The 21841-nt window shown below is 36.2% G+C and overlaps 1 protein-coding gene across 3 annotated transcripts in view; it reads right to left on the bottom strand.

Annotated features, from left to right (window-relative positions):
• Positions 1 to 2211: 2211 nt before the first annotated feature.
• Positions 2212 to 21841, bottom strand: part of atosa (atos homolog A) — a 118306-nt gene continuing 98676 nt past the window's right edge. For all 3 annotated transcript variants that reach the window (XM_048562877.2, XM_048562878.2, XM_048562876.2), the window contains 7 exons: positions 21005 to 21133; positions 16106 to 16185; positions 14884 to 14989; positions 10089 to 10247; positions 9775 to 9843; positions 7616 to 7815; positions 2212 to 2807 (listed from right to left, as the gene is read on the bottom strand). In XM_048562877.2, coding sequence (XP_048418834.2) covers positions 2654 to 2807; positions 7616 to 7815; positions 9775 to 9843; positions 10089 to 10247; positions 14884 to 14989; positions 16106 to 16185; positions 21005 to 21133 — 897 coding nt within the window. In that variant the 3' untranslated portion in view covers positions 2212 to 2653. The remainder of the gene's footprint in view (positions 2808 to 7615; positions 7816 to 9774; positions 9844 to 10088; positions 10248 to 14883; positions 14990 to 16105; positions 16186 to 21004; positions 21134 to 21841) is intronic.

Raw genomic sequence — 21841 nt, 5'->3', positions numbered from 1 at the left:
CTTAATTCTGTTTTTCTCCCCCATAGATGATGCCAGGCTGGCTGAGTTTCTCCAGCAATTTCTGCTTTTGTTTCAGATCTCCAGCATTTACAATTTTTTGTTTTATTATAGAAACACTGTTCCTTTCAAAAAAAACCACAAACACCAATCTATCTCTTCTGCTTATTTACATAATTCAATTTCTTGTCAGTGTTCTGGAGCATCATCTTCCATAGCAAATTAATCCAGAGGTGAAAATTAAATGGGATTAGGATTACATTATATTTCAGGATTCACTGATGACCCATGATGCAAACAATATTTAAATTCAAATTGCATACACTGCTTATAATTGGGATTGACAGCTTTCTCAACATTGATATGGTAATTGTGTCTCTTGTATTCCCCCCCCCCCCCGCTCAAAATCCAGTATTGTGTATTTAAATAGTAAAGAAAAACATTCTCACATGGCTTTGAATTATGGTGTCAGTGCTGATTCTTCATTTGCAAGATTTGCTGTATTAGCTTTGTCACTACAGCAGTAAATTAGACAGAGGTGTCTCAATTCTTTAAGTTGGACAGATGAATGCAAAGAAATCTTCACCTCAACACTTGATGATGCATCAATACAAGAATCCACTACGAGCTCGCATTTAACTTGACTTCCTTTACAACTCATTTCCTTCACTCTACTTAACCCCTAACCAACTTATACATTTGGAACTTATTTCTTCAGTTAAACAGTGTTGCATTATCAATCGGTTCCTTGCTTCAGGCACAGTTCTCCTATTTTGCAAAACTACTCTAAAAAATTCCTCAACCTTTTTGACTACCACTCATTTGTAATCTCCTTATCCCAAGATCTCTGAACATCCAGGTATAGACACATCTCTCTAAATTTATCTAAATGCAATCATTTCAACCCTATTTGCAACATCAAATATATTTGAGAATTCAATAACGACTGATTATTGTACCTTATCATTCTACATTCTATGCATATTTCAACACAATTAATCACTTGATCCCTTCCACCAACATTCCTCTGGGATCCATCTTTCTAATGTATCCTTAATTTGTTTAATTTCTAACTATTATAGCATTGTCCTCATCCACTCAGTCATCTTGAAAGTGTCATGGAGTACCATTGTGAAAGCTTCCTGCTCAGTCTATGTGCTACCTTCAATTGCACGATAAGAATTACTCCATCTTCCAGAAATGTGTTATTGATACTCAGCTCTATTGTTGTATTATCACATTTGATCAGAACATCATCCAAACAGCAAAGCCAGAGTGATGCACAAGTCCCCACCAACTCCACAGTAGGCTTGTCAAGCCTCCACCATCACAGACCGTCAAAGAAAAACCTCACCACCACCACAGATTTTTGTTTACATCATTGTCACTTTTACGCTGAACTTTAACTCTTTATTCTACAGAAATGGGAAACTGTCCAAAAATTTTGCCATCCCACACCAACTCCCCATCTGCATTTCTTTTCAAATGCTTTTCCTAATCTCCTCTAGCTTATTATTACTCGGCCATTGTCAAAAAAGTTTCCTCAAGAATTTAGATTTGGATTATTACTTCCAAGTTACTTTCCCTAATTGTTCTTCAACTTTTCTGATTCTGTAAATATTGAGTTATTTACCATGTTGCAAATATTGTAGTAGTACAAGTTGTTATATTTAATTCAGGAGAATATTAAAATTGTAATGAAAATTCATAGTGACTGTTAAGAACGGCAGGATCAACCAATAGAAAAAAAAATTTAAACTTGGATCACTAGAATTTTCTTCACTGTATTTGTACTATGGAGGGGAACTTACCTATTAATGATTTTCATTGAGTCAGACTTATTAGATAATGCTATGTATGAATAATTAGTGAGAAAAATGTGGTGTTGCCTTCCAAAATTAAATAACCTGAGAATTAATTGTTTAAGATCACATCAGAAGACTGACCACTCGGACAAGGAACTGACGGCATGAGTTAGAACCTTTGGTTTGGAGGGGGAGAGGGTGATTGTGGGTGGAGTGAATATAATAAGAGTTGTGTAAATTGCTCCACTACATTGTTGGACTAGTTTAGGAAAGACTAGTTTGTCAGGGAACAATTTGTAATGACTGAAATCTTAACAATGAAAATCTAATACTTCTTTGCACACAGTCACAGATAGTCAAAGAACTTTACAGTTGTTTTGTACATTTGTGTATTATTCAAAAGAAATACAGAGTATGATTTTACATAACTTTATGCTACATAATAACACTAAACAGGACAAAATTACCTGTGCAATAAGTGAAACATTAATTTAAATATTAAATAAAAAGACAAATAAAATAAACGTTTAAACACTAAACTATTTCTGGTTTTTACTATTGCAACACATCCAATAAAGTGGTTTGTGACTTCCATTGTAACAGTACAGATAATATCAGGATATCATGGTTTTCATTCCAGTCTACTGCTCCATTTAAGTACAAGGGAGTTTATTCAAAACACTTACACAAGACTGGTCCACTGTCTAATAGGTGCTGGGGCTCTAAAAGACTAGTACCAATAAATTCTCACAATCATGTATTGTGCATTATTTTATTTCCATTAATTAGCTGAACGTGTGCCATTCTCCAGGAAACAAAACAGGAAAATGTCCTAAAGAATACAAATGCTTCTAACATCGTGCTGAAAAATGAGGATTTGTTGGAATTTCTGTATAAGATTTTAATTCATATGCAGCACCACTGTCAACTTCCATTGACTTGCGAGAAAAAAGGAGTCTGACATCTCTATGGAGGTAGATCTTTCCAGATTTAGAACTCTGGAACCTGGAACACAAAATATTTACATTATTCATTCATTGAAAATCTATTTGTAATAATATAGAAAAAGGTTCAATTTTTATTAAATTCATTCATGAGATGAGGGTGTTACTGGCTAGGTCAGCATTTATTGCTGATCTCTAGTTGCCCAGAAGGCAGATTATTTGCCTACCTTCAAGAAAATATTGATATTGACAAATTTACCCTTTATAACAATTTGTGGAATGGTTCACAAGAGCAGAGTTTGGGTGGGACAGGTCTAAAAGCCCATAAATAAGTTAAATGTTTTTATAAATAATGAATTCAAATGTTGCAATGATCATCTAAAATCTCTGGCCTAGCAAACTTTGAACCAAAAAATGTGGGACAGCACTAATTTCAATTTGGAAAGTTCATACAGTGTCGATAGATCTTGGTGGACTGATAAAGGAGGAGGAGGAGGAGCTATCCCCTCAGCTTTTATTTTGAAAAACCTGTTCTAAAACCTAGAACTTCACTTCTCAAACACCTTTATGAACTTGACCATTACATTTTAACTGTAACTACACTTCCAAAAAAAATACTTGATTGGCTGAGGAGTGCTGTGGAATACCGTAAAGCTGCTAAAAGCCCTAATCATAGCTCTGTATAAATCTAAATCTTCCTATCATAAAAGAAACCCCATGATTAACCTACAAACAAGAACAAAATTTTCCTTCCACTATCCTTGCACTCTTTATGTGGTACTGGCCCACAGCAGTAATTATCAGTTTAAAATGTGGAATTGTATGTGATGGTTCAATGCAAAATTATCATTCTCTTTAAATAAAAATAAAACCTGGAAACAAATTCAAATGGAAGTGCAGTATAATTATTTCATTAGTGATAGGAGTAAGCTCACTTCAAGATCTTGTACTTCATTTGAGAATTATCTAAGCCTAGAACTCAATCTTAGGATACTAAAATTGCTCAAATGGAAGGAGTGCATGAGGGAAGAAAAAATTTGTAAGATATAACACAAGTAATTTTCCTCCAAACCATAAATATTTTGTATATTGTTTTGAGTAGTTTCTTTTTTGACTCCATAAGTGTTTGTGCCTTTAGCCCATTTCTTAGTAGTTCTGAGTGGCTGAGCTCCACAATTAAGTATGTGGGAATTTTTAAAAATTAACTCATGTGAAGTTTGTGCTATTGGCTGGGCCAGCATTTATTTCCCATCCTTACTTGTCATTTTAGAAGGTGGTGACAAGCTGCTTTCTTGAACCACTGAAGTCCAACTGGTTTTGGTGGATCCATAATACTGTTGGGTAGGAGTTCAAAGGATTTTTACCCAGTGAAACTGAAGATATATAGAAGAACCTGCAAATGGTGGTGCTCCCATGTAATTTCTGTACTTCTCCTACTACAGGGTAGTGGTCATGCATTTGGAAGGTGCTGTCTAAGGCCCCTCTGAGTTTCTGCAGTGCATCTTGTAGATAGTACATAATTACTGCTACTGAGCATTGATGATAGAGGGACTGCATGTTTGTAGATTCAATACCAGAGGGCTGTTGTAGGTAGAAAGCAAATCAGCGAATATTGCTCTAGTCCAATCTGAAATATACATATAGCATTCTGCCAGAAAAATTCACTCCACAATATTTTCCTCCCCTCATTTTCACGCACCAGCAAATCGGAGTTAGGGCTATTATTTACACAATTAAGTTTATTGCTACTCAAAAATTCACTAGTGCTGCTGTTTTATGCAGGAATGTCCTTCTCAAGCTAAAAAAGTGAGCAACTCATGAGTTTAATTCTATAGCAACAACTTAAGCATATTTTCTTTACAACAAAGTTCACATTTACCTTGGAGAGCCAAGCATTGAAAACCAAAGAAACGTACTGGTGTTGAATGTATTATTAGCTACCTTTCCATAATATTTTTAGATTTAAATCGAAGAAAAAATCCAAATTTTGCACATTTTGCATTGAGAACAAAAAAAAGTGTCATTGAAAAGAATTTCCATTTTAGGAAACAAGTTTGTCAGATGCAATCCAGTGAAGAAATGGGGAAAATTAAGTAACTTCTTGTTTCATCTACCTGTATTGTTTTATCAGTGGACACAAAATTGCTGTGAAAATTGTCTGTTAGAAATGAAAGTTTGCAGCACATAAATCAGCAATCTGGTTATTACAACAGCAATAGGCAATGAAAAAATCCTGTTTACCAATAAATTCTTTTCACACCACTCAGTAGAATTCTGCATCAGTACTCAAATCAACTGAATAATTAATTAATTAATCCATTCATTCATTCTAGAGGAAGAATAATACTGATAACAAAATCTGTTTGAAATCTTACGACTGAGTAAATCTGGCTCACATGTACAAAACAGAAAAAGACCATGTTTATTTAAGTTAGACATCAAATGACACCAGGTTATAGTCCAAACAGATTTATTTGGAATCAGAACCTTTTGGAGCTTAGCCCTTTCATCAGGTGAAGTGAGCGAAGCACACAGTTACTGAATTTATAGGCAGAGACACCAAGGATGGTGCTAGCCCTGGACAGTTTTAGATTACTTAATACTCTGGTCAGACCTTCAACATGCAACTCATTTACCTGTCATGTTATTTCAGTCATTTGAGTTTGTCTCCAGCACCACTTTATTTTTAATTTTTCGTAATATCTCTCTGCCTTATTTAATTGGATTATAGGTCATCCTGTCACAGGTTATTCAGACATTTAACTCACACCATCTGACACCTTTAATAACCTACAGAGACTTATTATTCAACACTCCACTCACACTATTTATACAATCTTTTGGTCTCTCTGCCTATAAATTCTGTGCCTGTGTCCTTCTCCCTCACTTCACCTGATGAAGGGACTACACTCGTAAAGCTTGAAATTTCAAATAAACCTGCTGGACTACAACCTGGTGTCCTGTGACTTCTGACTTTGTCCACTCCAGTCCAACACCAGCACCTCCACATCACATTTATATAAAGAAATCGCTAAATCTCTCAGTCACAACACAGCAAAGTTGCTTTCCTAGATCAAGGATTGAATTGAAACTTAAGCACAAATTGGACATCTGCCCTTAGTGAAGCAAGTCTTACTCTAGTTCCAAGATTTCAACTGCAACAATATTCTTAGATCTGCAACGGAAATATTATGTGGATGCAGCATCGTTGGCTTTATTTCAGACTCGGCCTTTGGCACGTTACTAGGTCTGTTTAGGAGGAACATTTTTTTAAAAATCAAAGAAACCTACAGCACAGGAACAGGTCCTTCAGCCCTCCAAGCCTGCGCCGATCAAGATCCACTGTCTAACCTGTCATCTATTTTCTAACGGTCTGTGTCCATTTGCTCCCTGCCCATCCATGTACCTGTCCAAATATATCTTAAAAGACGCTAACGTGTCTGCGTCTACCACCTCCGCTGGCAACGCGTTCCAGGCGCCCACCACCCTCTGAGTAAAGAACTTTCCACGCATATCTCCCTTAAACTTTCCTCCTCTCACTTTGAACTCATGACCCCTAGTAATTGAGTCCCCCACTCTGGGAAAAAGCTTCTTGCTATCCACCCTGTCTATACCCCTCATGATTTTGTAGACCTCAATCAGGTTCCCCCCTCAATCTCTGTCTTTCTAATGAAAATAATCCTAATCTATTCAACCTCTCTTCATAGCTAGCACCCTCCATACCAGGCAACATCCTGGTGAACCTCCTCTGCACCCTCTCCAAAGCATCCACATCCTTTTGGTGATATGGCGACCAGAACTGTACACAGTACTCCAAATGTGGCCGAACCAAAGTCCTATACAACTGCAACATGACCTGCCAACTCTTGTACTCAATACCCCGCCCGATGAAGGAAAGCATGCCACATGCCTTCTTGACCACCCTATTTGTACTATATAAGTGTTTAAGCAGATTTTTGGATGCTTGATTCAGATACTGGGTTAATTAGACAAAAAAAAATCATGCAATCATGTTTCCTCTCCCCTACATGGCACTTGTATATACTTATGGTAACTTAACAACAGCAGCTGGAAAAAACATAGCATGTATCTGTATTGCATATACTATACTAGGCAGAAGGGAAGGACTTCACTAAACAGTTGTCTTGAACAACATGCTAGTTCCCACCTCCATCTAAGCATTAATTTGACTTTAATCAGTGTTGAAAGCATTGATTTGGTGGTCATTGCACAACCATGAAGTTCACTTAAAAATTACTGTTCCAGTTTTGTCCTAGGCTAAGGAATAACCAGTTGTGTGTGCTTTCCAGTTTTAATCATGTCCCTGGTTAAAATAACAAAAACACAAGCCAGGTTTCATGTTCATTTCCAATGGTGTCTGTCAGTCAGTTCCATAATAATTATTAAAAAACTCAAGAATTTTATTACTTTATTACATAAAAAATAAACAGATTTTAAATTTGAAGTTTTCAAATCCTTTGGACGCTAACATAATTGAAGTTTGTTATTTTGCACAGAAACCAAGTGAACTATGAACAACATAAAACAAAGAACTGCAGATGCTGGAGATCTGAAACGGAAACAGAAATTACAGGAGAAACTCAGCAGGTCGGACAGCATCTGTAGGAAGAAAGAAAAGTTTACATTTTAAGTCCTGTTCTGATAAAGAGTCACCAGGCTTGAAAGGTTAACTTTGCTTTCTTCCCACAGGTGCTGCCAGACCTGCTGAGTTTCTCCAGCAATTTATGCTTCTATTTCAGAACAATAAATAATTCACAGCTATCCAAGCAAAGCCCATTACAAACACCATACTTCTCACTCCAAGACCAACTGCAATATAACTTTGAAGCATTCTATTTTTATGGTTACCTCAAGTGGACGAGGTAGCGAAGTATCCGTTCCTCAGTCTGAATTACATTTTCTTTATTGGCATGTCCAAGAGTTTCCCGTTTCACTGGAACTGAAAATGTCCTCTGTCGTAGGAATGTCTGGTGATTGGCTGGCATATCTCTCAAATCATAAATCACCACAAACATCTTTACCACAGTCTTATTCGGGTTAAATAAGGTCTGAAAAACAATTTACTCCATCAGCTTCAGAAATAGATTAGAGGTTTGTATTACATTAGTCAAAAAAAAATTGCATGGCATTAATGAATTTAACCAAAAGCAGAAATAACATGCACGAAATGTGGCGACATGTTTATGAAATCAAGGCAAAGTGATTTCAATACCTGTGCACACTACACATATAAGCTACTTCATTTAATGTCACTGATGGCAGTACAATTAAATTTATGAGGAGTTCTTTCTACAAGCACGATTACTGTTTTCTTGAGAACATGGAACAACCCAGGTTAAGCATACATGCAAGAAACATCTTCTCCCTTGGAAATAGCAGGTTATGCTCATTTATACAAGATATGAATTAATAGCATAGTGATGACAGTCCTGAATTTTTTAAGGATTCTCAGAGGTGTGATGGAGCGGGCTTTCTTACACTTACTGCATCCCAATAATGTTGAAACAGGCCATTTGGCCCAACACACCGACTCTCTAAAGAGCATCCCATCTGGATTCATACCCCCGTCCTATCCCTGAAACTCTGCATTTTCAACTCTGCTAATCCACCTAACCTACACATCCCTGGACACAATGGACAATTTAGCATGGCCAATCCACCTAACCTGCGCATCTTTGGACTGTAGGAGGAAACTGGAGTGCCCAGCAGAAATCCACACAGACACAGGGAGAATGTGCAAATTTCAGACAGTTGCCAGAGACTGGCATTGAACCTAGGTTCCTTGGGTTGAGAGGCAGCAGTGCTAACCAACAGGTGTGGTCCTCAGTTTGAAGTCTGGCAAGTCTCAGTAAAGTGGCAGAAAATCATATTTGCTTCCCACCATTGAGTACCTTGTGCTAAACCTCCAGCACATAGAATTATCATCTTCCTCTACTGCCTCACAGCAACTTATTCTAAAAGGCAAAGAGTCCAAAAATATAGGAGCTTTTACACATCCAATTATAAACTTTTTGCATTTCACAAAACAAAAATATCTCCACAATACATGAGCACAAGTAATCTTAGTTTCCTTAAGATTACACCGAGATATAATAGTAAAATACACAGTTTGCGATAATCTGAGAAAACGTTATTCTTAAAAAAAAAGTTATATTCTGTACAAGGCCCTGTGTTTCCACACTACTTTCAGGAGTCAGCCTCCCGTATTTCATTCTTACAGCTACTATGTAGCTAAAGCAGAAAATTAAATCACTAGAATGCAGTTCTGTGAGGGATGCCTCATTTAGTACAGTATTTGTCAATTTGGTTTGGTTCTTTCATGAGGCTAGTGCCAACGAAATGCTGTTTTGTTGCATGTACCAATCATTAGAGGGGACTTCAAATCAAAGCCGCACCAGCATTCAGGTGTTATCGAAGATCCACAAAGCAATGTGAAGACAACATAGCATTTTCCATTGTCCTGGTTAGTGTTATTTTGCTAAGCAATTTCAGCTTCTTTCATTTATATGCTTGTATAAAAACTGATGTCCTTGTTATCAGTATGTCAACAAGAAGTGCATTTCAAAAGTAATAGGGTATATTGGGATTCTCTGAGACAGTGATTAGGGACTAACTAAATTAACTACTTCCTTCTCTATCAGGCTTGCAAACCTACGTACAGCAGTAGGTCATTCCTTACAGGCACTTAAAAGTGAAAAGTGGGGTGGCGGGCAGCGTGGGATGATAAAACTGATTTTGAAGTACCAAACAAAATAATAGCTTTATTGAAAATATTTTCTAGTGCATTTTCATTAATATTTCAATGAAAGCTTATTGTTAACATGTTGATACTAATGAATAACCTGGCAACCATTACAGATCTAATTTCTATTCCCAGTAAGCCTAGGAAGCCACCAAGGGATATTGCAGCTTAAGCTGGTTCCTTGTATTATCATATTATGCATGTGAAATATTCCAAACATCTGAACAGCAATTAGCAATATAGATAGAAACCCAACCTAACTTACCACTTGTATTGTTCCTGATGAAGGTACACGATAGCCTCGTTTTCCCAAGGTTTCCAAATTAATTACACCCTACAAATAAATAATCATCAATTCAAAACAGGTTCCTTCAAAAAGCAACTTTAAAATTAGCAAAAATAATTAAATAACTTTTTACTGGTACGAATCAATATCAACATACCCATAAAGAGCAAAAATTAACAAATAAATAAATGAGTGATTTACCAGTCTGAGAGATATGGGTCCTAACCAAATACTGCTTACACCATGACCTTCATCACAAGTCTTTAACTACAGGAATGTGTAATAACACATACCATGTAGGGTGATGGTGCATTATCATCAGAGACACTGTAGAATGACACTTCAACTGGAAGAGTCATGTGACTGGGACAGAATGTTCCACTCGCTCCCACCTCAGCGGTAAAACCAGCAACAGATCCTAAAGGTTCCAAGCGGAAATTCAGGATGGACTCCTGTGAACATTCAAAGAAATGTTAACATTATCAGGCAGTTTAGATCAAATTACATACTTTTGTTCTTATTTTATAAATAATACAGCTCAGTAAACAATCACACAATATATGCAATCAAGTTAATGCATGAATCATGTAAAGATCCACAAAATCCCAGTATTGAATAAAAGTCTCTTAATACAAACAATCCACCATAAAAATAGTTCCATTTTCTTATGTTTCTATTCAATATCTTATGAAGTAAACTGATGCAGTCTGGAAGATGTATTCCAATTTTGGAAGCTCCAAGGGTAGTCATATTACATTTAAGCTGCATTTAGAATTTATGATACCATAAGAACTGCTCAATTTATTTGCAGCCCTCCATACATCCTTATAGGATCACATTTCTTTATGGACCTACCAAACAGAATTTTGCACCATACATCGCTTCATTTTTAAAATGTAATTATTTTCTGCCTGGATTAAAATCTTGTAAGGATTTACAAAATATTTTAATGTTAATATGTATGAAATTCAATTCTTAGTAAAATCAGGATGTTTCTATGGCTGTTTACAATAGATCAGGAAAAATGGAGTGTTTAATTTTGAGTTGGAATTGATGTACATTCTGGTAGTGAGCCAAATAACATGAGACTGTCTCTAGTTGCTGTTTAAATGGTCATAATGTTAGATACTAGTTGCATTAATACAGAGAAACTGGGATATTAGCCTAAACCACCACTACATTTTGCTCTGGTGCATTACATCCATTTGATTAAAAAAAATTTTGGTGAAAATATGTTATTATTCATAAAGTGATAATGGGAACTGCAGATGCTGGAGAATCCAAGATAACAAAGCATGGAGCTGGATGAACACAGCAGGCCAAGCAGCATCTCAGGAGCACAAAAGCTGACGTTTCGGGCCTAGACCGATGGAGGGTCTAGGTGCAAAACATCAGCTTTTGTGCTCCTGAGATGCTGCTTGGCCTGCTGTGCTCATCCAGCCTCACACTTTGTTATCTATTATTTATAAAGGCCTTGTTAATGTGCACTCAAACAAGGTAGGTTTCCACGGGGGGGGGCAGTTGAAACAACAGTTGTAGTAAACTCAGGCTCTGTAGGTGAACAAAGTCAACACTGGTGCAGCTAATTTCTCCACAAAGTATCTGTTTAATAAAGATTTTGCTGCAATCGTTCTTTTAACAAATTTAGTGACAGTTTGGTAGAACAGGATTATCTTGGAGCCAAGTATTTACAGAAAACCAAGAACCTGTCTCACCAATAATTTCATGTTTATTGCATGACCGTAACACTTCAATAAACTGAGCATTATTTGCCTGTTAGCACCTTAAATAGATGGGCAGCAAATGGTTTACAAATCCCAATGCAATGCCCAACTGTACAGTCCATTTCCTTTTATAATGAAATCAACACTTCAACATTGTGTGTGGATGAATTACTGCAAATAGCAAAACAAAAAACCTGAACCATGAAACTGACAATTTAAGCACTGCCTACGTAATTTTGTACATGAATTGCATTTAATCTTTTTCTTAATTTCTGCTTTAAAAAACCTACCTGTTTCACTAATATCCTTTTGGGAAGGAAATCTGCATTCCTTATTTAGTCAGACCTAAACATGCCTCCAGATGGAGAGCAGTATGCCTGACTATTATCTGCACGCTAAAAATGGTGTTCAGTTCAAGGGCAACTAAGAACACATTTTGGCTGAAAAATCATGAGTTTATAAATCAACTTTTGAAACATGCCAACACTATAAACTTTCTGTTCTATTTAATTAATTTTAAATTCCCAATATTTAGAGCTGGAAGAACACCATTATTGCTTTACTGTTTTTGGATGTAGGGAAATGTACCATTATTATTATTACAGACAAAACTTGATTAGACACATTTCTGCTGGCAAGATTATCAAAAAGCAAATCAAAGGATGAACAGTTAGTAAACATTACTGAATCAGTTCAGAAAGAAAGAAAGGAAAAATAATCAGTGTTTCTATTCTTCACTGTTAAAATTAAAAATTGCATGTCTTTCACTCCTCATTTCTAGTTACTGAAAATAGTCCTCAAAAGAATTTTTGGCTTCCAAAAATATTAGAGCTGTATTCTATGTGATTCTGATCAACATTTAGGGTATGGACTAAAAACATCTGTAGTTTAGCAGATTTCAGATAGCTGTGTATAAAACTAACAATAAAATGTCCATGATAGATTCCTATTTATTTTTGTAGTTTATGTTTGTAATGCATTGTAAGATCAGCAAGATCAATAGCAATTATTTGGGCAAACCATTGTTGCAAATCACAATACCATTAAGATCATTTTGGGATTCTAGACTCAAATGCACGTGCAACAGCCAAGCTGGCTTATGACATATAACATCAAGATATGCACCACATTGCAGTCTCAAAATATTATCCACAAAAATTGGCAAAAGAATTAAAAGTATGATTTTAAAATGTATATTAATAGACACAAAATATAAGCAGAAAACATGCTGAGAATTGATCATGTAAGGAAAACAAGTGACAGATTTTATTCAAAGCACAGATTTATTATGCAGCTTGACTTAATTAGCTCTTTTCCATGTACTAAGTTTTCTCAGATGTTTCTTCAATATATCATTTCAAGATTTGTTGGTCATCCAAAATTCCAGTTATGAAGTGCAACATTTTACTGATTCTTAATGTTGTTGAAATTGTTGTAATTGACCATTTCCTCCTAAAAATTTAAATGTCATACCAGTACTGAAAATACAGCTAACTGAATTATTACAAACAGGTTAGGAAATATTTCAACATTTCTGCATTGTCCTTAATGTCCCTGTTTTTTGTACAGGCTGAAGTTAGAAGTGTGGCCAATTTTGGATGCCATAATTTAGGCAGGATATCCAGGGTGTAGACAGAATGCAAAAGAGGTTCATGGCAGGCTTCAGTTACAAGGACAGACAAGAAAAAACAACTGGGTTCTAGTCACTGGATCAAAAAAGGTCAAAATAAGGTCAATAGAGCTGTTCAAAATTATGAGAAGTTCTGTTTAAAGTCAACAGGGTATAGCCATTTGCACTGTTCAAGATGGTTCAGCCAAATGGTAGGATACAAGACCTTCATCACAATAATAAATAGTGAAGTTAGGAGAATATGTTTAGACATGGATGACATCCTATAAAAGTGGCAGCAGCAAAATCAATAAGTTTTAAAATTGAAGGAGCGATAATGTTTACAAGGGTGTCAAGGAAGGCAGAAGAATGAATGAAAAAAAATTCTTTTGGAGTCCTAAACATACAGACATTGGGTTCAATAGCATCCTACTAGACTATATAGGGCTAATGATAGGATTTCCTTGAAATCCTAAGTCATAACTCCTTACTAACAATAAATATTTCGTAGTTTTCATTGTGTTAGTAAGAATTGTTGATGTCACAGTAACACCAACAGAAATGAAAAGGTCTCAATTATACTACAAAGTATAATGTACAAACTGCTTGCCTCTCTAACAGTACATAAAATCAGTGCGAGCAATTATTAATTCAGAAAAATATCATCGCTAATAATTTTTAAAAATGTACCTTCCAAAAAATGAGAAAAAAAGTCCTCAATTCTTTTCTCCAAAAATAAATGGACTTGAGTGAAATTTATGAAATACTGCTTGGAAACCAAGAGTTTTAGACACACAACTTATAACCGTACGCAATCTGTTAATATTCTCCATTGTATCAATCTACATTGCCTGTTACACTTACGTAGCTGTGGTAAGTTATACAACAGAATGAATTATTCAAGTCAAAAGTACTTCAAATTCCATATTTGGTGTGGTTAGAAGTACCTCCGTAATTTTCTGAAGGTTCACTTTTTCACTGTGAGAAGAACAAACATCTCCACTTAGACCCATATGGCAAATCATTTCCAAATTGAGAAGTGAGAAAGAACAGATAGCTGTAGTTTCTTGTGCTGTAATTCCTTTATGTCTGGTCACTTTAAAATGGAGAGCTCCTAACAATCTGCTTAACATGTAATCAGAAAATCCTGTCTCATGTATATCAGGCGCATATAGCGTTGACCTAACTGGCTGAAACAGGCCTAACCAGTCAGATTCAAGACAGCAATTTTGGTAATATAGTTTAATTACTTATAAGATATTTGAAAATATTTAGGACTTCCAAACGGATTTGCTGGCATAAATTAATGTACAGCCATATTTTATTGTTGAAATCATAGGGGATATCTAGCTTAACACGGACATGAAAAGGGGATCGTGTTGCTCTCCCAAGCTACGATACTATCCATTAAAAGCAGAAACTGTTTTGAATAACAACTTACCAGTAACTGTGTTGATACTGCTTATTCCCTTTACACAAATAGGTAGGAAACTTGAAGTATTTGTGGCCCTACTCAAATGTTTAACATGGAAAATTCACTTGATCATATGCCAAACTCTTGCTAGCAGATCTGCGAAATAGTAATTAACACTGGACGTACGAATAGATCCAAACATATCTTGTAAAAGTCACTCACTGGAATTTCAAAAATAAATAGCAGCACCTTGACTCAAATACCTAAAAATAAGCTGAGCACTAGAACAACTGTTTAGCCTATTTCATTCTGCATGCCACATGTGGAGTTATGATTTGTACCTCAAAATTTCCAAGCAGGCTAAGACTAGTTGCTGGTGGAGCACTGACACTCATGAGCTGCTTCCCTTGGTCAGCATCGTTCTCTGGCCTTAAATACTGTCTCCGGCTATAAAAGGAAAAGAAAATAGAACATAAAAGCAAATACTCTTTATCGTTAGACAGATGAATTTGATACTAGAAGACACCAAACATTGTCCCCTCTGTGCACTAAATTATCCAAATACTCTGTAAACTTAGAATATATTGTTAAAATTCAATTAAAATTGAACATTTAAATATTAACTTTTAATTGGTCCAAATAAATAACCCAATATATTTCTAAACATGTTTCAACAAAACCGACCCACGTTACTGACTGCTCAAGTTGCCTTCCTGAGTAATTATGGCAACAGAAATAATGTGCCTTTGTATTCAGAATTTTACAGATTCCGCCTCCTCCAGCTTTCAGTTCTTTTCATTTCTGTACTTCTAACTTTTGACTGGAGATAGATGCTTATTGATATCCAACATTAATTTCAGCAAAAGTTTTGACTAGCATTTGTACGCACAAAAATACTGTGTCAAAAAAGAAAACGTCACATTAAGCATAAAATTTACAAAATGGAAATTGATTTAAAATGCACCAGTAATTAGCTAGCAGATAGCACCTTTACTAAGGTACTATTAAAATTCCAAAACACCAAGTTGATTTTTTCCCTTATAGCACTGTATTTGAAAATACATTACATAGAATATCTCACAACAAAGGGTGTGCTATAGACCAAGGAAAGGTTGGACATGGAAGTGGGCACATATAGTTTAAATGTATCATAATGAGAAAAGTGGCATCATGGAGCTCCAATTCAAACGGGTTAAAGAATTACAGTAACAAATCCTAAGATGATTAGAACTACAGCACCCTCTCCAGATAGTCATCCTAAATATATTATTCTGATTAAAGCTTCATGTCAACGTTTGTTGATCAAGAAATTGCAATTTGCATTATAGTCAATTTAAGGAAAGAAATTAATGATGGAGAGTGATCTCAGGAAGAACTGTGGAATTGTTTAAACAAAATACAGCCAATTTATATAAATCAGCATTGAACTTTAAATATAATTCACAATTCTCAAGAATTGCCTAATAATTTAGTATGCATCCTGTACGAAAACATCTTCACTTGAATCCTGAAGAATGCCACTTGGTTTATTTTTCCAAACTGTAGTAAAAGACACAGAAATACCTTTTGCAAGGTACCCCTTTTAGTCTTTGCAATGAAGTGTCCAGGTCAAAGTATCCCGAATGTTTTTTTCTTGGTGGAACCTTGGTGTACAACAAGATAAATTCTATTAAAAATAAGTTACGCTGACTTTACAGACTCTTTGACACTAAATCACATCAAATGATTGTAAAATAGTCTGCAACAGTAATTTACAGGAAATATCCAGAAAGATAATATTTTGATTCCTACTCCAGAAAGTTAGGTGGTGAAAGTTAGAACTGGACCTGAAGGTTTACATACTTTATAAAGTTATATTCATAAAGATACACATTACAAAAATGCAACATCTAAGAATAAGTTTAGTTATCTTCCTACATTTGGAACACAAGTGAAATCCCAGTTAATGCTCATCATCTGGGATGCATTACTATACAATTAACGTCTGATACAGTACCAAACATGAAACCTACCTGCCATACAAGCAGACAGAACCAGCATGACAAGATTGCTTTTGAAATTTACTGGGGAGCAGAATTTGGATGTTTTGGGTACTACATTTTTAAGAACAAAGGAACAGAAGGAGAACATTCTGTTCTCCAAATCTGTTTATACCTCCAATTAAATCATGGACAATCTTTACCTCAACTCCGTTCACCCACTTTTCATCCTCTTCTATGCGTACCCTAAGCCAACATAAATCTATGAAGGTCTTGAATATTTCAATTGATTAAATAGTTGCAGCCCCTTTGGAGAAGATGTATATTCTCACTATTTCCAATATGGACACCGTTTCCTGATTTCATGCAAAAATGGTCCAGCTCCAATTTGAAGATTCTGCCCCTTGTTCTGGACTTGCTCCAACAATGGGGATTGCACTCTCATCAAAACCCATTACCATTTTCAAAGTTTGATCAGACCATCCGCTAACCTGGTAATTACAGGAGAATACAAAGTTTATGCAATCTTTTCCTCAACATTTTGTCCTTTACCCAAATCATAATTTTAGCCAATACTTCCTACAGTTCCATGCACAAGATGAACACAGCAATCTAAATTCTGATAAAGGCTCTGTATAACTGAGGTACCATTTCCTTACTTTGGATTCCAGCTTGCTGAGACAAAGACAATCATTTAATTACTTTTTAATTCCTGTGTGATAGTAGTCTGCACACATGGATAGATAAATTCTTTTTGGTCTTCCACACCACAATCAACATATCCCCATTTGCTTTCCTCAGTTCTGAATCAGGTGACTTTACACTGAACCACACTTGACTTAAATTGCCTGTTTTGTCCACTCACTTAAATGATATTCATGTTCTCACTACACAACTCAATATTACATTATTCACTGCTATTTATCTTTAGCACTCTGCTAATATATTTCTAAAGCTTTGCTATTATCTTTGATGACCCTTGCAAATATCTTTCACATTCCATAAGACAGATATAGGAGCAGAAGGTAGCCAATCAGCACATGAGTCTGCTCAGTCACTCAATGAGCTCATATCTGATCTGATAATCCACAATTCCACTTTCCTACATTTACCTGGCATCCCTCGATTCCCTTACCAATTAAAATCCTGGTCGGTCTCATTCTTGAATATAATTAACGACTCAGTCTTGACAGCCCTCTGTGGTCAAGAATTCCAAAGATTCACTGCCCTCTGAGAAATGAAACTCCTCCTCATCTGTCATAAATTCTTAACCTTCTGTTCTGAGATTATGCCCTCTGGTCCTACACTGCCCCACAAGGGAAAACAACCTTCCTATATCCACTCTGGCAAGTCCCTAAGAATCTTGTATGTTTCAATTCGGCTCTTCTAGCCTGTTCTACTATTCAACATCATCATGGCTAATTATCCCACTCAATACTTTGTTCCCGCTTCCGTCCCATACCTACGGATCCATTTAGCCCGAAGAACTATGTCTAGCTCCTTCTTGAAAACATTCAATGCTTTAAGCTCAACTGCCTTCTGTGGCAGAGAATTCCACAGGCTTACCACACTGAGTAAAAACAAGATTTCTCATCTTAATCCTAAATGGTCTATCCTGCATTCTTAAAAATAACCACTGGTTCTGGATTCCTCAGTCCGAGGGTAAATGCAGGAAGGATGTTCCCTGGCTAGTCCTGTTAAAATTTTATTTTTACGATATCCCTCCTTTCTTCTAAACTCCAGCAATGAATACAGTTTACAAAACTCCAGGCTGATGAACCTTCTCTGGACTGCCTCCAAGGCCAGTATCTCTCTCTTCAGATCAGGGGCCCAAAACCTTCACAGTATTCCAGTTAAGGCCTGACTTTAGCAAAACTTCCTTACATTTATACTCGATTCCCTTTGAAATAAAATAAATAAATAATATATTATAAATAAATATGAAATAAATATTCCATTTGCCTTCTCGGCTACCCAACAAACTCGGATGTTATCTTTTTGTGATTCATGTGCAATGTTTCCCAAATCCCTCTGCTCTACATCTTTTCACTACTTAAATAACATTCAGTTCCTTTATTCTTTTTGCAAAAATCATGGCCTCACATTTTTCAACTTTGTATTCCATCTGCCGAGTTTTTACCCATTCACGTAACCTGCCTATATCCCTGTCTTGTCATGCTAACCACTTCCTCCTATTTATGTCATCCACAAACTTTGTTATAGTACAACAACAACAATCCTGGTTATAGTACATTCACTTTCCTCATCCAAGCTATTATGATATCTTACATAATTGAGGCCCCAGCATTAATCTTTGTGGTATTCAATGACTTACAGGTCCTTTTTGACATCTTTCACTGCTTTCTTTGATTGACTGTTTATCCCTCCATTTTCTAAAACCTAATAACATAGTGTGATCAACATGCATAAAATTGACCCTCACAATGAAGTTGCTAACTAATTCTTGTCAGTTAATTCAGTGTGATTTGTTTGGTTATCAGTTCTCAACACCATGGTCTCTGAACTTCTCCCAAATATTTCAGAAATTAATTACCTTTCCTTAGGCTACTTTGCTTCTGGTTGATGGAGAAGTAAACCTCTCCTAACATAACCATGTTGTTAAATAAAAGTCAAAAGAACTGCAGATGCTATAAATCAGAAACAAAAACAAAAGTTGCAGGAAAAACTCAGCAGGTCCGGCAGCATTCGTGGAGAAAAAAAATCAGAATTACTGTTTTGGGTCCAGTGACCCTTCCTCAGTGGGTCTTGAGGAAGGGTCATGGGACCCAAAACATTAACTCTGATATATTTTTCTCCACAGGTGTTGCCAGATCTGCTGAGCTTTTCCAGCAACAGTTTTTGTTCATAATCGTGTTCTTTTTGTTATCAACATCCACAATCTGATATTTATGCACTCCATCTTTGGTGCCACACCCACTAACTCCACACCTCTGATGATTCCAGAATTCTCAGGACATTTGACTTCTTGGAACTACTTTTAGATGTAAATTAAAGACCATCAAACCATTTGTGCCAGTTTGAAGTTGTTAACTATTGGATAGAAGTTTTATTAAAATCCATTTCTACCACCAAATGTCTCAAATGCATTCACTGACTACTAATATGAAGTGTCAGTGATTCAGTACTGCAACACTGTTGCTGTAAAGAGACTTGTTTTCAAATATTCTTGGAGCCTGGAAATGGAGACAACGTCAAATACTACAAGAAAGGCCTGCCAAAAAGTTTTGAAGACCTGTGCTTATAACAGATGAGTGCTAGTTTGCAGAACACAAAGAAACTTAAATTTGACAAGTAAGGACAGGAAATAGCAACATGATGCAATTTTTTCTTAGACAAAAATAAAGTGATGTCAAATGTGAGTAATTTCCAGTGTTTGATCTGATATAAAATTACAATGCCTATATGACTGACAGAAGTTTAGTTTCTGTAACTACTGGTTAACAGAGCAGTCAGCATCCAACATCTTAGGGGAACAAGTGGTGAACAGTCACACAAGATTAGCAATAAACCTTGACAAAGATTTCCACTGAAAAAGTGTTACATTAAATAATAATAATTGAATTTTTTGCTGCGCACAATTGCAGTAAATTGCCGATCAAACATGTTAACAGGATTGTCTGAAGCATACAATCATGTAATTTTACCAGGGTCTACCAATGACCAAGTATCATGCAAATTCACTGTCAGCAACAAAATCCGGTCATTCAATATGTGCAGGTTTGGCTCAAGTGAAGTACCAAAATATATAAGCTTCAACTAGCTGTGTCCTGTAATTGTAATATTATGAGGGTTTACATGATATGGCATAAGAACTAAACAGTCTGAGCTGTTCTTCCCCCAAAGCAACACAATTTTGAAAAATGCAAATCAACTTTTATAAACTTGGAAGAGCTTTTAATCACCTTCTTTACGGGAAATCTGGGACTGAGTCTAATCTAATTAATAATGTCATCGACAACTTGCAAACAACTTGCATCCGACATCACTGCCGGCAATGCTGCAGGATCTGTGGAATAGTTTCATACTTTTAAGTTTCTTGATTGTAGTAGGCTAGTGTCATTTGAACAAATGTAAAACTGTGTACCCAGAGGAGCTCTCATAAACAGCAATTGCTGCTTCACCTGCTACATCACAGGCTGCCACACTCTTTGAGCAAATTGCAAGCAGATTCCTGGGAGGGGTGGTAAGGAGCGTGGCAAGTGAGGTAGCGGAGATGCAGTGAGAAGGGTAGAGTACGGAGCAGCCAGGAATAAACAACAGTGATCACTCTGCAACGATACCAGCATCACAGAATTCCTATTCCAGTCGGTTTATAGAGGAGACAGGATCATCAATTACAGTACTTTAAATGACACACTCTTCGAGAAAAAACTACAGTTGTAAATTATACTTATTAAAATGTGCGCATCTAAAGAAAGAATATTAAGCCAGTTAAAACAAAGTCAAACCAATATTAACTTACAGGACTTGAAAGCAAGGGTAATCCGGTACACGGGTGAAAAACTTTAGTTGAAACCCCATCTAATGACCGTCGATTTTGCTTCTTCCAAAAGTTGCCAGAAGGCTTCAAAGGAGATTTTGAAAAGTTCTTCTGCAGGAAAAATGTGCCCATTATGGACTTTAAAAAATTATTTTGAATAAAATATGGTTTATTAGGTTGTCCACAAACTAAACAGAATGTAATGGATATTTGGAATTTTGAGGTCTCTGAACAGTGGTAAATGACTAACAGCTTTTAAAGACTCTTTCCTTTAAGTAAGGAAAGATTTTCACGGTTGGATGTTACACTGGCTAAATGCATAGTATTGGACTTTGCCATCCAGTCCTGAATGATTGGATGGCAGTTTTACTTCACACCAGTGATAATATTTCAATAAGCCTGTGTACTGTACATTTAATTCCCATTTTAAATTTCACCCCCATTCTCTGGGCCTCAGGAAACTCAGCAGCTAATAATAGGTGTGTTCTCGGATCCAGGAGTATTGTTCCCCTTAACGGCTTCAGTCAGCTTTAATCAATCCTGCAGTCTAAGTCACAACCGTGCACTGACCAAACCCCCCCACCTTTTCATCACGAATACCCCCAAGCCTCCAATGTCACACAGTCCTTGATGACTGGCTCTAGTGGGAGATACAGACAAAAAGTGCACTAATCAGGTTTGCTGCCAATTTTTTCCTGAACACTTGATCGCACATTTGACCTCAAATAAACTTCAAACTTAATACCAAAATAACTGTATCTAGTTGGTAACCAGGCATGTCTGATGCTGGCATTGAGTTTTAAAAACTGAAAAATTTGC

Source organism: Stegostoma tigrinum, chromosome 33 (genome assembly GCF_030684315.1).
Source record: "Stegostoma tigrinum isolate sSteTig4 chromosome 33, sSteTig4.hap1, whole genome shotgun sequence".
Classification (NCBI taxonomy): Eukaryota; Metazoa; Chordata; class Chondrichthyes; order Orectolobiformes; family Stegostomatidae; genus Stegostoma; species Stegostoma tigrinum.
Note: the sequence above shows the minus strand (reverse complement) of the source record. Positions and strands in the feature narration are given on the sequence as shown.